This window comes from Onychomys torridus, chromosome 3, assembly GCF_903995425.1.
Source record: "Onychomys torridus chromosome 3, mOncTor1.1, whole genome shotgun sequence".
NCBI lineage: Eukaryota > Metazoa > Chordata > Mammalia > Rodentia > Cricetidae > Onychomys > Onychomys torridus.
The window spans coordinates 103185784-103199601 of NC_050445.1; the positions used below are offsets into that span (position 1 = coordinate 103185784).

Consider the following 13818-nt stretch of genomic DNA (forward strand, 5'->3'; position numbering starts at 1 on the left):
GCAACGGTCTCCTAGGAGATGGGAAACAGAGGGCGGAGCCCCAGAGGGCACCTGGGCGGAGCGGCACACTGGGGCGCCGGGAGTGATCCCCGGCAAAAGGCGCATGCAGGCCCTCAGCGCGGCTCTTTTCCTGAACGCGGGGCAGCTGGGGCCTGCAGCCGCCTGTTACGACCAGGAAGACGGCTCGGAGTGCAGCTGGCACGGGAGGCCACAGCCGCCCGAGCTCTGCACCAATTCCCCTTCCCGGTGGCCCTGGGCACGCAACTCCGAGTACCGCCCGCCAAGAAGGCTGCAATGGCCCGGGCCCGCCTCCGCCAGGCCCGAGGTGGCGCACTGTGGCGGCAGCCGTGGGGATTGCAGCCCATTGCCTGCACGCCACCTAAGCAGCGCCCACGAGTTCGTGCCGGGTACCCAGGGCACTGCGAATCCCTACCCCGTCTGCTCCCTGCTCCCCACGACCCTGGCTGAGCACCTGCCTGATGTCCCGCCCCCACCTGATGGTGAGGCGCAGCATGGACAGCCAGTCCGGACATCCTGAGGGCTGCAGGGAGAAGTCGCCAGGGTGGAAGGAATGGGGGGAGTCTGGAGAGCTCCGGATACAGGGTAGGGGCAAGGGAGCGCGGGGAACCTGGAGTCAGAGAAGTCCCAGGGTCAAATCCTCAGCTTTCTGTGTTCCTGCTCCGCATCTCTCTGCAGATTCCCTTGTCCTCTGGCGAGGATTCTCCAAGGGACCTCACCCCATGGGCCGACTCAGAAACGCCAAAATCCACGTAGAGAGAGCTGTCAAGGTCGGAGGGGATGGGGGGCGGTGGCTACACTTACTGGTTTCTCATATCCTTAAAAAATAAATCCATAAATGTCAAAGAAAGACTTACTACACAAACACTTATGCGCGCGCGCGCGCGCACACACACGCACGCACGCACGCACGCAGGCAGGCAGGCATGCACGCTCGGGCATCTGTAAGTGTCCCTACCTCCAACCTCAGCCCCTCTTTAGGACCAGAGTCTTGGCTGAATTGTCTTTACAAATACGTTCTTCAGCTCTCTCAGCCCTGATTCCCAGCACTTTTATCCCATTCCCATTAGAAATTACTCTCATCTAGGGCCCTGGTACCCAGTATGAGCCAAAGTCCTGCAACCCCTAACTGCCTTCTTCCTGCTGGGGCACTGTGTCTCACAAACGTCCTGCACTCCACCCTGGGCTGAGTGGCTGGCTCACACTCCTTGTTTCTCCTGCTTACTCCCCGGCCTCTGCCTCTGAAGATTCCCCAGATGTTTGTGATTCCTTGATCCCCTCTCCACCCTTGGGAGTCCAGGATCACACCATGCCCTGTACTCCCTTTTCCTGCCTCCATCCCCCCAACCCCCACCCTGGAGATCCAGCCCTCTGTTGGATGTCTCCACCCAAAGAGCTCACCAGCATCTCACACTTGCATCCCAAACCTTACCCCTGTTCCATCGTCTAAACTGGTCCTCCTCCCCGGTATCCAGTTTTCCCCACTACTTAAGTTTTAGAAACCAGTTCTATGCGTCCATCAGCAAACTCACCCACACCTCCAAAATGAGTCTCCATCTAGCACCTCCCTCCCAGTTTCCACATCACCACCCTCCTTCTGATTATCACAGTTGTTCAGACCATGGCATCCTCCTAAGGATCTGCCTCTGTGCCCTCCCCCATTGACTCTCCATGCATTTGCATGCAAATTTATAGAGCCTCCTCTACTTCCTCACCCTCTTGACTCATTCCTCCCCTTAGAAAATGCAAAGCTAAATTTTAAGGTCCATGGGGCCCTCCACTATCCAGCCACACTCCATTATTCTCAGGAGCTCATTTGTCAGAACTCTCCCCCTGGCCTCTTAGTTCCTTCCGACTTCTAGCTAGCCTCCAGACCTTTGCACATGCTACTCCACTCTGCAGAACTGCAATTTGTTCAGCTCGACATTTGTGCCTCCTTCCCAGTTTACCCAGTTTGAGACTGGGAATACCAGTGATAGAATGTGCTTAAGCCCCAGCACCAAACCGAAAGGAAGAAATCTGTGCTCCGTCACTTAACTACCATGTAATTTTGGAGAAACTGTTTAACCTCTGTGTGCATTTAATATGTAATTAAAATGCAAATTGTTCTTAGTGGTGCATGTAAGAGCTTACCACATAATAGGTATTCAGTAACTGTTAGCTATTCATGTTTATTCTTCTTCTTGTTTATAAGCTGCCTCCTCCTGGGATATAAAATTCCCTGAAGGCAGAGATCCTGTCTGGTTCACCATTGCCTCCTATGTGTCTGATGCTGAAGGAAGTCCCTGCCTCTCGCCTTACAGCAGAAGAAGATCTTCATGATTCACGGCCGTTACCCCGTGATCCGGTGTCTCTTGCGCCAGAGGGGATGGGTAGAAAAAAAGATGGTCCCTCCCCAAGGCACCACCCTGCCACCACCCCCGAAGGATCTCGACAGTTTGGTGATGGGTGATAGCGATGCCACAGAGGATGGTGAGTAGGTCTCTCCTTGTGCGCAAGCTGTCCTCCCTGAGACCTTTTCCGTTGCTTCCCACTGGTCCAGGGTGGAGACCTCAAAGGGCTGTGGGGCATAGACAGTCCCATGGAATCATCCTTCACATCCACAGAGGATGACGAGGAGAACGAGGAGTTTCGGGAGCCACAGCTGTTGGACTTTGATGGGTTTCTGGAACTTGATGACCTGGATGGGGTACACGCTTTGATGGTGAGGACTCTGAGGTCAGCACATAACGGGATGGGCGTGGGGGCTGGCAGGAGGCTTCTGTTCAGAGAAAGACCATCCAATTGGATGTCCTTCCTTCTTTGAACCCCAGCTTCCAATCTGGAAAATCAGATTGCTTCTCTAAAGATTGACCAGGTCTGCAGAGTGGTAAGGGGCTCTGTAGGGCTGCTGGGATGGCCACATCCTCTACTCATGGTGGCTTTGATGGCTCTCCCTACCACGTACAGACTACTTTACTCATCTCTTTCCTTTGCCCTCGGTAAATGAAGGCTGTAAGAAATGGCTTTAAACGTCAAGAGATGGGTTGGAGATTTAGCTCAGTGGTAGAGCGCTTGGCTAGCAAGTGCAAGGCCCTGGGTTCAATCCTCAGCTAAAAAAAAAAAAAAAAAAAAAAAAAAAAGTCAAGAGACAAGCAAAGGTGATGTGTCTTTTAATAAAGTGAGGACCTGAGTTCAAGCCCCAGAACCCAGGTGTGTCAGCTGAACATTGATGGCACATGCCTTTAATCCCAGCACTCAGGAGGCAGAAGCAGGCAGATCTCTGTGAGTTTGAGGCCAGCCTGGTCTACAGAGGGAGTTCCAGGACAGTCAGGGCTACACAGAGAAACCCTAACTCAAAAAGAAGAAAAAAAAAAAAAAAAGGCCAGGTGTGGTGGTGTGGTGGAAAGCTGGTAATCTTCATGCTGGGGAGGCAGAGACTGGTGGAGTCCCTAGGGCTTGCTGGCCAACTAGCATAGTGTACCGTACAAGCTCCAGTCCAGTGAGAGACCCTTTGACAAAAACAAGATGGAGAACTGGAAAACGGCTCAGTGGTTAAGAGTACTGGCTGTTTGATTACCATCACCCACATGACAGCTCACAACAGTCTGTAACTCAAGTTCCAACAAATCTGACACCTTCTCCTGGCCTCCCTGGGTACGGCATGAATTTGGTACACAGACATACTTGCAGGCAAAACACCCATATGCAGGAAATAAAAATAAATACAGTCTTTAAAAAAAGAAAAAAAAAAAAAAAACAAGATGGGTGGTTCCTGGTGGGACTCAAGATTGTACTCTGGCTTCCACATGCACACACACACACACACACACACACACACACACACCACACAAACACATATTCCTATACACAGAAATACACACACCAAAACTGAAGAGAGGCTGGCGTGGAGGGCATGTGTGATGAGGAGAGGGTGCAAGTTCAGAGCTTGACCCCACCCAGACTAAGTGAACTATATGAAATTGCCATTTCTTTTTCTTTTATTTTAACCCCCCCCCCCCCCGTTTCTCTCTGTATGTGATTTGTATGTATGTGGATGTAGTGGTATTTGCTCCGCCCATGACCTTGGGATATAGGGCCCAAAGGAGGCGGTGCTTCCTGCCCTTGTATGTGACCTCTTCTAAGAGGTTGAAGAAGGGCCACATGCCCCTTCTTCCTTTTTTTTTTCTTCTTATCCTGGTGTGACTCGACACCAGACAGCCTGGGGATTGAACCAGGGTCTTCTGGAACATCAGTCAGTGCTCTTAACCACTGATCCATGTAGCTAGAGTTTTTCTGGTCCTGCCTGGCCCACAGTCAGGACAAATCTCTCTCACCCACCAGTCCCGCAGCTGCTCAAATCCAACCAAGTAAACACACAGAGACTTATATTGCTTACAAACTGTATGGCTGTGGCAGGCTTCTTGTTATCTAGTTCTTATGTCTTAAATTAACCCATTTCTATTAATCTATAAGTTGTCACATGGCTTGTGGCTTACCAGTATCTCACATGTTGGTACTCATGGCGGCTGCTGGCAGCGTCTCTCTGTTTCAGCCTTTCTGTTTCCACAATTCTCTTTTCTCCTTGTCCTGTCTATACTTCCTGCCTGGCTACTGGCCAATCAGTGTTTTATTTATTAACCAATCAGAGCAACAAATTTAACATACAGAACATCCCACAGCAGATCATCTCTCTACCTCACTGGCAGGAGCAGGGAGAAAAGGCATGTGACCCTCCTCCAACTCCTTATAAGAGGTGGTCAACAAAAAAAAGAAGCACCACCTCCTTTGGGCCCTATAGCCCAAAGTCATGGGCAGAGCAAATACCACTATATGTGGGTGTGGGCCTGCACATGCTACATGCACATGTGAAGGTCAGAGGACAACTTTGTGAAGCTGATTCTCTCATTCTATCACATGGTCTGGGGATCAGCTCTGGTGTTAGGTCTTGGCCACAGGTAACCATTATATGCCTAGTCATCTGGCTGGCTTCAGTGATTTTCTGTTTCTATAATAAAATGCCCTGACAAAAAACAACTTAGCCTAGAAAGTTTAGCTCCTAGTTCCAGGTTATAGTCAGTCATAGCAGAGAAGTCCAGGGAAAGACCTTCAGACAGTGGTCTCATCACATCCACAGTCAGGAGCAGAGAATTGAATGTGTGCCGGCTCTCTATTCAGCCCTCCACTGCTCAGGACTCAAGCTCACTGAACAGTTGTACCCATCATGATGGGGGTCTTCCCACATCAATTAGTGCAATCAAGACAGTGTCCCACAGACCAGCCTGATCTAAACAATCCCTCCTTAAAATTCTCTTCCTGGCCAGATGGTAAAGGCACACACCTTTAATCCCAGCACTCAGGAGTTAGAGGCAGGTGGACCTCTGTAAGTTCAAGGCCAGCCTGGGCTACAGAGTGACAAGCCAGGGCTACAGAGAGAAGAAAGGAAAGAAGAAAGAAGAAGAAAACAAGAGTTTCACTATAAAGCTGAGGTCTGCCTGACCTTGAACTCAAGTTCTCCTTCCTCAGTGTCCTGAGTGCTAGAGTTGCAGGCAAGCACTCTTCCAGGCAGTGGTGGTGCACTCCTTTAGTCCCAGCACTGGGGAGGGAGAGGCAAGTGAATCTCCATGAGTTCAAGGCCAGCCTGCTCTACAAAGAGAGTTCCCAGACAGCCAGGGCTACACAGAGAAACTCTGTCTCGGAAAAGCAAACCAAACCAAACCAAACCAAACCAAACCAAAACAGCAGCCAGGCAAACATCAGCACACCCATTTTGAACCTTGTTCTAAGTGTCTTCTGTATCAGTTCTTTCGGTCCTCACTCGAGCCCTCTAAGGTGGGGTTAAGGGGTTAGTGCATTCCACAGATGAGACCCACAGAGTGACAGATCCCCACAAACAAGGCAACAGAGACTTCAGCTCACCAGAAGAACAACATGAAATTGTCAGCATGAACCCTTTGCCTGTTCTTTCTTACTCTTTTCCCCTCAAAGACAGGGTTTCTCTGTGTAGCCCTGGCTGTCCCGGAACTCACCCTGTAGACCAGGCTGGCTTTGAACTCAGAGATCTGCCTGCCTCTGCCTTTTGAGTTCTGGGTCTGTGCCACCATGCCTGACCTGAAGCAACCTTTCCCAATATACAGGGGTGACTGTTTCAAGATGGGCAGGGTGGTGCACATCTGTAATCCAGCAATTGGGAGGCTGAACAGGAAGACCATGAGTTAGAAGGTAGTCTGGGCTACCTAGTGAGTTTGAGGCTTCCATGGACTGCATAGCAGGAGCCTGTCTCTAAAAATAGAGTAGAACCTGTTACAGTGTTGCTGGCTAATAACCACCCTGTCCCAGAGTTGTAGGGAGACTGTAAAGTTGGGTCCATAGAGAACTTCTGTCCATGCTTTGTGCTCAGTGATTGGAGTCACTGTCGTTCCCCTGGGACAGTCACTGATGGTCACAGAGCAAGGTGTGGCTTCGTGGTATACAGCTTAATTACTGCCTTGGGACAGTAGAGGAGGTCCACATGGAGGCTGGAAGTCCGGCCTGCTGTCTGATCACCCAGCATACCCTCTGGAGCAGATGTCTTCTCATGCCTCTATCCAGAGATGGGGGAATCCAGAGGATACCTCAAATACCTCCCCTTTTCTCTAGTCCCGCATGGTTCGGAATGAGACTCCCTACCTCATCTGGACCACTCGGAGAGATGTGCTGGATTGCCGCTTCCTGTCCAAGGATCAGATGATAAACCATTATGCCCATGCAGGCTCCTTTACTACAAAGGTAGGTATCCCAGGGAATCCAACCCACCTTTTAGGCTGGCGGCCCTGCTTCCTGCTATACTTGCCAGTCAAAGAAGATTCTGCAGAGAACACAGGTAAGATGGGTTCACATCTAGTCCCCAAACCTGACCTATGTTGATATGACGATTGTGGGCTGAATTTCCATAAAGTCTGAAAACAGAAAAACACCCAATCGACGATTGTGAACAAAGGGGCCTTGAACATAGCATGTCTGATCCTGGGTTTCTTAGCAAATGACTCCACCTCTCCAAGGCTCCACTTCCTCATCTTTAGAGGAAGAATCTTTTTTATTATTTATTTTATTATTATTATTATTTGGTTTTTTGAGACAGGATTTTTCTGTGTAGCTTTGGAGCCTGTCCTGGAACTCACTCTGTAGCCCAGGCTGGCCTCAAACTCACAGAGATCCACATGCCCTTGCCTCCTGAGTGCTGGGATTAAAGGTATGCACCACCACCACCCAGCTAGAGGAAGAATCTTTAGATGAGAATACCAAACATGTCTGTTGACTAAGATTGTGTTAAGGACAAAGGGTTTACCAGCATCTATTATGCCAGTGGTTCTCAACCTGTGGAGTGTGAGCCTTCTGGGGTCATATATCAAACCCTGCATATTAGATATTTATATTTTGATTCATAACAGTAGCAAAATTACAGTTATGAAGTAGCAACAGAATAACTTTATGGTTGGGGGTCACCACAACACAAGGAACTGTATTAAAGGGTCGCAGCATCAGGAGGGTTGAGAACCCCTGCCCTATGTCATCATTCACACTATGGTGTGAACCCTAAAGACACCCCTGGGTGGAAAGGCTTTTTTGGGTGGGAAAAGGGAGGGGCTTCTCAGCTGGGCAAACCTGGAGATGGGTATTAGGCCTTGCAAGTGGGTTGGAAGTTCCGGGCAGGGTCTTCCTGGGTGTATGCTGCATGTGGAGGAGCCCCTTGACACTCTCTGGGTCCTACCCAGCCCCTTCAGCAGCTGCCTCCATAGGTGGGCCTGTGTCTCAACCTCCGGAATCTGCCTTGGTTTGATGAGGCTGATGCTGACTCCTTCTTCCCACGATGCTATCGCCTGGGAGCAGAGGATGACAAGAAAGCCTTCATAGGTAAGGGGACTCCAGTCCCATGCCTGGCCCTCTCATGCTGTCTGTCCCACAGGGGACAACAACAGGCCCTTCCCTCTTCCCCTCACCTACTCTTTCTCTGTAACCCCGGTCCTTTCTGCCCACTACTGGGGCTTCCATCCCTCAGCCTCATGGCTTGGACAACCCTGGCACAGAGAAGCATAGGGAGCCAGGCCTGTACTCTAGATCAGGTTCTAGAGGTGGTGGGTTGGTTCCATTTGGAATCCAGATGAGTTGCAGGCTGGACCAGGTGCCGTGAAAGGCTGTGGGTCTGTCTCTAAGGCAAAGTAGGTTCCAGCTCTGATATATGGGTCCTGAGTTCAGAATTTGGGTCCAGAACAGATGGCAGTTTTTAAATTATGTTCTAAACCTGAGATAGAATTTAGGCCACACTGTGATTCTCAGGTTAGAGTAAGTATCAAAATAGACAAGGAGGGCCAAGGTGGTGGGTCACACCTAAAGTCCCCACGCTGGGGAAGCAGAGGCAGGATTGCCACAAATTTGAGACCACCCTTGTATATATAGCGAGTTCCAAGCCAGTCAGCTTGAAACTGCAAGACCCTGTCTCAAAAAAGAAAAAGAAAAGAAAGAAAGAATTGAAACGGGCATAGAGCGCTCTCAGGAGACAGTCTGTACCAAGTCTGGTTATACTGTGGGTATGATGTTCTGTAGCTGGGGTCGGAGCCAGGTGCCAGAGGGAGACAGGCAAATGAGGTTCTGGATCCAAAATGGGGCAAGCCATGGTGAGGTTCCAGAACCAGGAGAGGCTGGAGCCTGGGGGCTGAGCAGGGTATCCCTGCCTGGGAGCAGAGGACTTCTGGCTGACAGCTGCCCGCAACGTTCTCAAGCTGGTGGTGAAGTCGGAAGGGAAGCCATATTCCACCTCCATCCAGGCAAGAGAGGAAGAGGTCTTAGGTGAGTGCCGTGGTCACCTCCACTCCCGCTGTCATGTGCCCACTCATTTGTTCATCCTCATGTTTAAGACATATGACCAGACTGCAGCCTTTACGACCAACCTGTCCGTCTTCCCACCTGTGATGATAGTTCACTCCCGTTCACCCAGCCATCCACCTGTCTTCCCAGCCACTGTCCGTTCATTCTTTCCATCATCCTCCTGCCTCGCCACCTCTTGTTGATCACTACGGTCACTACTACTGCCATCCTTTCCATTGTATATCCATCTGCCCACTCCCTTCCTTCCTGCCCTTGCACAGCCCATCTTTCTGTCTTCCCATCCACCTGTCTGTCCTCTGCCTCCCAGCTGTCATCCTGTGCTCTTCCCTGCATCTAACTCACACCTGTCTACCTGTCAATGTCTTAAGTGTCCAGCCCTTGAATAGGCTTGACTGACCACTTTAGAGAGGCAGCTGAGACCAGATGGCCCATCCCTGCCTGTGATAAACCACTTCAAGTTCTCTGAGAAGACGCAGAGGAACACAGCTATGTACAGATGTTCCCAAGAAACCCTGTGCCTGCACATAAGGAACACCTGAGAAGGGAGGAGACATAGAAACCCTCTGCATGCTGGTCCAACATACTGCTTCCCTTTCCTCCTCTGCAATACTGGGGCTCCAAGGCCAAGGGATTTTGGGAAGGGGTGGGCAACTTTACTGGAAGAAGAAAATTCCATGGCCCTTCCAGAGGAACCCCTACATACACAACTTCAATTGCTGTCTTTGGTACCAGACTGTTGTGTGCCAGGATCTGGGCCACAGGAGACCCTCTGTGGCCAGAGACCCTGCACTTAAACTTCTGTGTGCTGAGCTCAAGTGTGGGTCAAAGTTGCAGGTGGGCAGTTGAGGGCTTGGTTGTATGTCAGAGTTTTTAAATAGGCAAAGGGCTGAGCCAGGGTCATGAGTGTGCATCAGGTCCTCTCTGGCAGAGGTTGGCATATCACCTCTATATGAATGCTTCCATTTGCATGAATACGTTAGGACCTTTCAGCTTAAGGGCTGTTGGTGTCCATTGGGATTCTGAGAGAAGGGATGCTTCAGGTATCCCATGTGATGTACAGGAAGCTAAGTCAGACTTGGCTTCATGTGTACCTGGGTTCACCTAGGCAAGGCTTCCAGGTACATTGTAGGGCCAAGTTGTGTCAAGGGGTCCAGGGAAAGGGAGCTGCTGGTAGATGCTGGGGTAGGCATGCTTTAGAGACCTTTGGAATGTTTAGGCTGGAGCCTTAGTTGAGTAAGAGGTGCCCAGGGACAAAATGCTAGGGTTGCAAGTGAATTTAGAGCAGTTTCAAAGTGGTGAGTGTAACATCTCAGGGTGGCTGGGGATCAAGTTCACTCTGGGCCTCAGGTAAGTGATAGGTTTCAGGTTAGCAAAGGACGATGGCATATGTAACATTACCTGCTTCGACATGGGCTATTTACAGGTCCCTTCCATCCCCACAGAAAACACACTGCCCAAGAAACAGGAAAAAAAGGCAGTGATGGTGTCCCCAGAGTTTGTGGATGAGGCTCTGAGTGCATGCGAGGAGCACCTTAGCAGCATGGCCCACAAGGACATCGACAAGGACCCGGATGCCCCACTGTACTTGAGCCCTGAGGGTTGGTCCTTCTTCCTCCACCGCTACTACCAGATAGTCCAGTAAGTGCCATACAGGGCAGAGCTATGGGCATGTGCACAGCCCAACCCCCCACTTGCTTTTATCCTGGATGCGTCTGCTCAGGAGCTCTCAGAGACTCTCACTAGCTCCATGAGAGTCCAGTCCACTTTCCCCACCTTAGCATAGCATGTGCCAAAGGTGATGGCTTGGGTTGTAAATTCCAGTTTTTTCTTCCCATCTCCTAAGCTCTGTTACCCTGGGAACATCACTGAGCTTCCTAAACAACTTTTTTCTTAAATGCAAAATTGATTTAAAAAATAGCATCCACCTTGGAGAATGGTATGTGACAGGCTAATTTGTATTGTGGAGTCAGCACAGGCTTGAGGTGTTCACTCAGAACAGTAATCTAAGGCATTTAGATTTCATCCTAGAGGCCATTTGTCACTGTGTGACACAGGATGCCTATTCCCATGGAAAGGAAGTAGATGTCACAGAAAGAAGCTGTGTGATCAGTCACATTTGGAATTATTGGATTAAACATAGTGAATTTAACAGGTTTCCTTGATGTAGAACTCAGAACCTTTTAGTGTGAGCATGAGAGTTGGAGAGGGAGAGAGCAGGGGTGGTGGTTGTTTTAGAAAATATTAGCGGTGCTGTTACCAGGCAGAAAGGTCACAAGACAACAAAATTCCAGACTTTTTGCTTATTATAAAAAAAGTGGGTGAACAGGAATAGGGGCGTCATTTCTCCCAGGAAAACTGCTTCCAGCTGACTTGATGGGCATCGGTTGGCTCTTGGTGGGGGTTAGGGAAGGGAGCTTCTGAGGTAGCCAGCTGTCCTGGGGTTCTCTGCTGCTTTTGGGTGCTGTCCAGGTGGATCAAAGCTGGTTCCAGAGCTTGCTGACCTATACAGGTGGATCCTCTGAAGCTCAGAAAAATTTTGAACATATTAAGAAGCAGCCATGAGAAAATTAAAGTCTTGGGCTGGTGCCCATGACATGTCATTGTACTCTGCTTATATTTATTGGTTAGTGTTTGTGAGAGAAAGAGAGAGATTGGCATATATTTTTAATTTTTACCTGAGATAAGCCTTATCAGAGACAGATTATTTTAAGGCATTTGTTTCCTTTAGTTGTTTAGCATCCAGGAGACACAGGTGATCAATTGTTGAGAGCATTTAACAGTTATAGATTGCTATATTAAAGTCTGGGTTTCTTTCTTTCTTTCTTTCTTTCTTTTTTTTTTTTTTTTTTTTTTGCAGAACCCAGACACTTTTAGGTCTGGGGGTATAAATACCTTTTGATTGTTACTGTCCCTTACCACCTGGGTATATCTGATGGTCCTTGGACTCCAGCTCTATGGTGATCCTGTAACAATTAGCTGTGTGGTTAGTTAGAAGAAAGAATCAGAAAGAGAAAAGCTTGTGAGGTGAGAACTCATTCTTCTGGGATGGTGACAAGGCAGAGCAGGCCCCTATCTGTGTCACTATCCATGAGAAGCACTGTTGACAGGTTTGGAGTGAGGCACATGGAGGGAGCAAATGAAATGGAAGCTCCTACCTTAGCCTGAAAATCTTTTCCCATTAAGTACCCCTGAAAGTACAATTAAGTCTGGTGAGGTGGGTAAGGCTGTCCCCCTTACATATCCCAACAATAGGGAAATAAGAAGGAGAGGTAGGACCCAAAACTCCCTCAGGACTGAGTAAGTGGCTCAGTGTCCAACAAGGAAACAGATTGCCCCATGCTGTATCCTGGGTTCCCTGCGATCCGTGGCCAAGCCTAGGAGGTCTTCTGGAAGTCTTAGTTTGATGTCCCCATAGTTATCTCTCTAGGTGGCACTTTGAACAAGGCTCAGTTGATGGCCTGGTGGGGCACGCACTAGCCTGTGTGGCCTTCTAAAGCAGGGACTTGGAAGCCCTTATGCAGCTGCTCGGATAGCATGTGCCAGCATTAGGCAATTTTGTTCATGGGCTTTCTCATTTCTTCCATGGTGCACCTTAAATGCCGCAGCTGAAACTTCTGCTTGTGGGGTTAGGAACTTGCTCTTCAGATGCTTAAGTTTTGCCCTAATGTCAGAGAGCTCTGGGAGACAAGAGACGGATTTCATTCCGTGTCTTGAATTACTTTTTTTTTTTTTTTTTTGATAGTTTGCTGGTTTGAGGACAGCTTTAGGAAGACCCTCCAGAAGGCAGGTTGTAAACTGATCTCTGGCTAGAGAGCCATTCAGATTATTATGATCCCCATGTAGGTCCTGATCATAAACTTATTTACATGCATCCTAGCCTGCTTCCAGACCTGTCCATGCTTAACTGCCCACCCAGTACCAGAGAACAGAGTGGAGAACAGATCAGATACGGTTCTTAGCTGGGCGGTGGTGGCACACGACTTTAATCCCAGCACTTGGAAGGCAGAGGCAGGCAGATCTCTGAGTTCGAGGCCAGCCTGGGCTACAGAGTGAGTTCCAGGAAAGGCGAAAAGCTACAGAGAAACCCTGTCTCGAAAAACAAAAAGCAAAACATACATACACACACATACACACACATACACACACATACACACACACACACACACACACACACACACACACACACACACATATATGTTTTTTAGAGTCAGAGATTCCTTAGGTTCAGGAATGCAAGTGGGCAGGAGAGAGAATCAGGGAGGGTTCAGAGCTTAGGTAAAAGCGTGGGGATGGGGATAAGGTAACTCTTTTCATTTACCCATTCGCTGGCAGAAGTTAGATGATTCCCGGGAAATATCAGGGTTCAAGCAGCCATTACTTGGCCAAATTTACTGGTGTCTGGGGATATTTAAGGAATTTATCAAAGGAGGAGTGGAACCAAGAGGAGGAAGCCTCCAAGTCTCATGACTGCAGCCAAGAGAAAAAAAAATTAAAATAACAAACGGGATCCAAGGCTTCCATTTTGAGCATCCCCCAAGGATAGGTAATCTGTGCACCAGCATAAATTAGCAACACAAGTTACCTGAATCGTTATCAGGGAAGGGGCAAGGGCTGGGGGCATACATAGCAGAGGACTCCCTGGGAGTCCCAGGAGTCCAGACAGCATTCGATACTTGTCAAGAGAGAGTGTGTCGTGTCGTGGTACACAGCTGAGGACACCCCGGGGGTCCGGCATAAGGAATATATCTCAGGCTACAGTTGCGGTGAAATGGTGAGGGATCTGAAATGGAAAACTCACCAATCTGGTTAGCGAGTGTGTTGTGCAGAGCAGTCCTGGCAGCTGGGCAAATGAAAAAAGCCAGTTGTCTAGTTATTATGCCAGGCTCCACAGCCAAAGCTCTGCTGTGCACAGTACTTACCATTTTTACAGTGAAGGGCTGGAATTTAGGACCTCAG

At 49.2% G+C, this 13818-nt stretch overlaps 1 protein-coding gene across 3 annotated transcripts in view; it reads left to right on the forward strand.

The window, feature by feature from the left end:
• Positions 1 to 13818, forward strand: part of Ttll3 (tubulin tyrosine ligase like 3) — a 23892-nt gene continuing 10074 nt past the window's right edge. The window contains exons 1-8 of one of the 3 annotated variants that reach the window (XM_036181323.1): positions 1 to 500; positions 697 to 788; positions 2322 to 2490; positions 2625 to 2722; positions 6637 to 6765; positions 7776 to 7890; positions 8719 to 8823; positions 10305 to 10500. In XM_036181323.1, coding sequence (XP_036037216.1) covers positions 104 to 500; positions 697 to 788; positions 2322 to 2490; positions 2625 to 2722; positions 6637 to 6765; positions 7776 to 7890; positions 8719 to 8823; positions 10305 to 10500 — 1301 coding nt within the window. In that variant the 5' untranslated portion in view covers positions 1 to 103. The other 2 variants (XM_036181322.1, XM_036181324.1) reach the window with 2 other exon arrangements.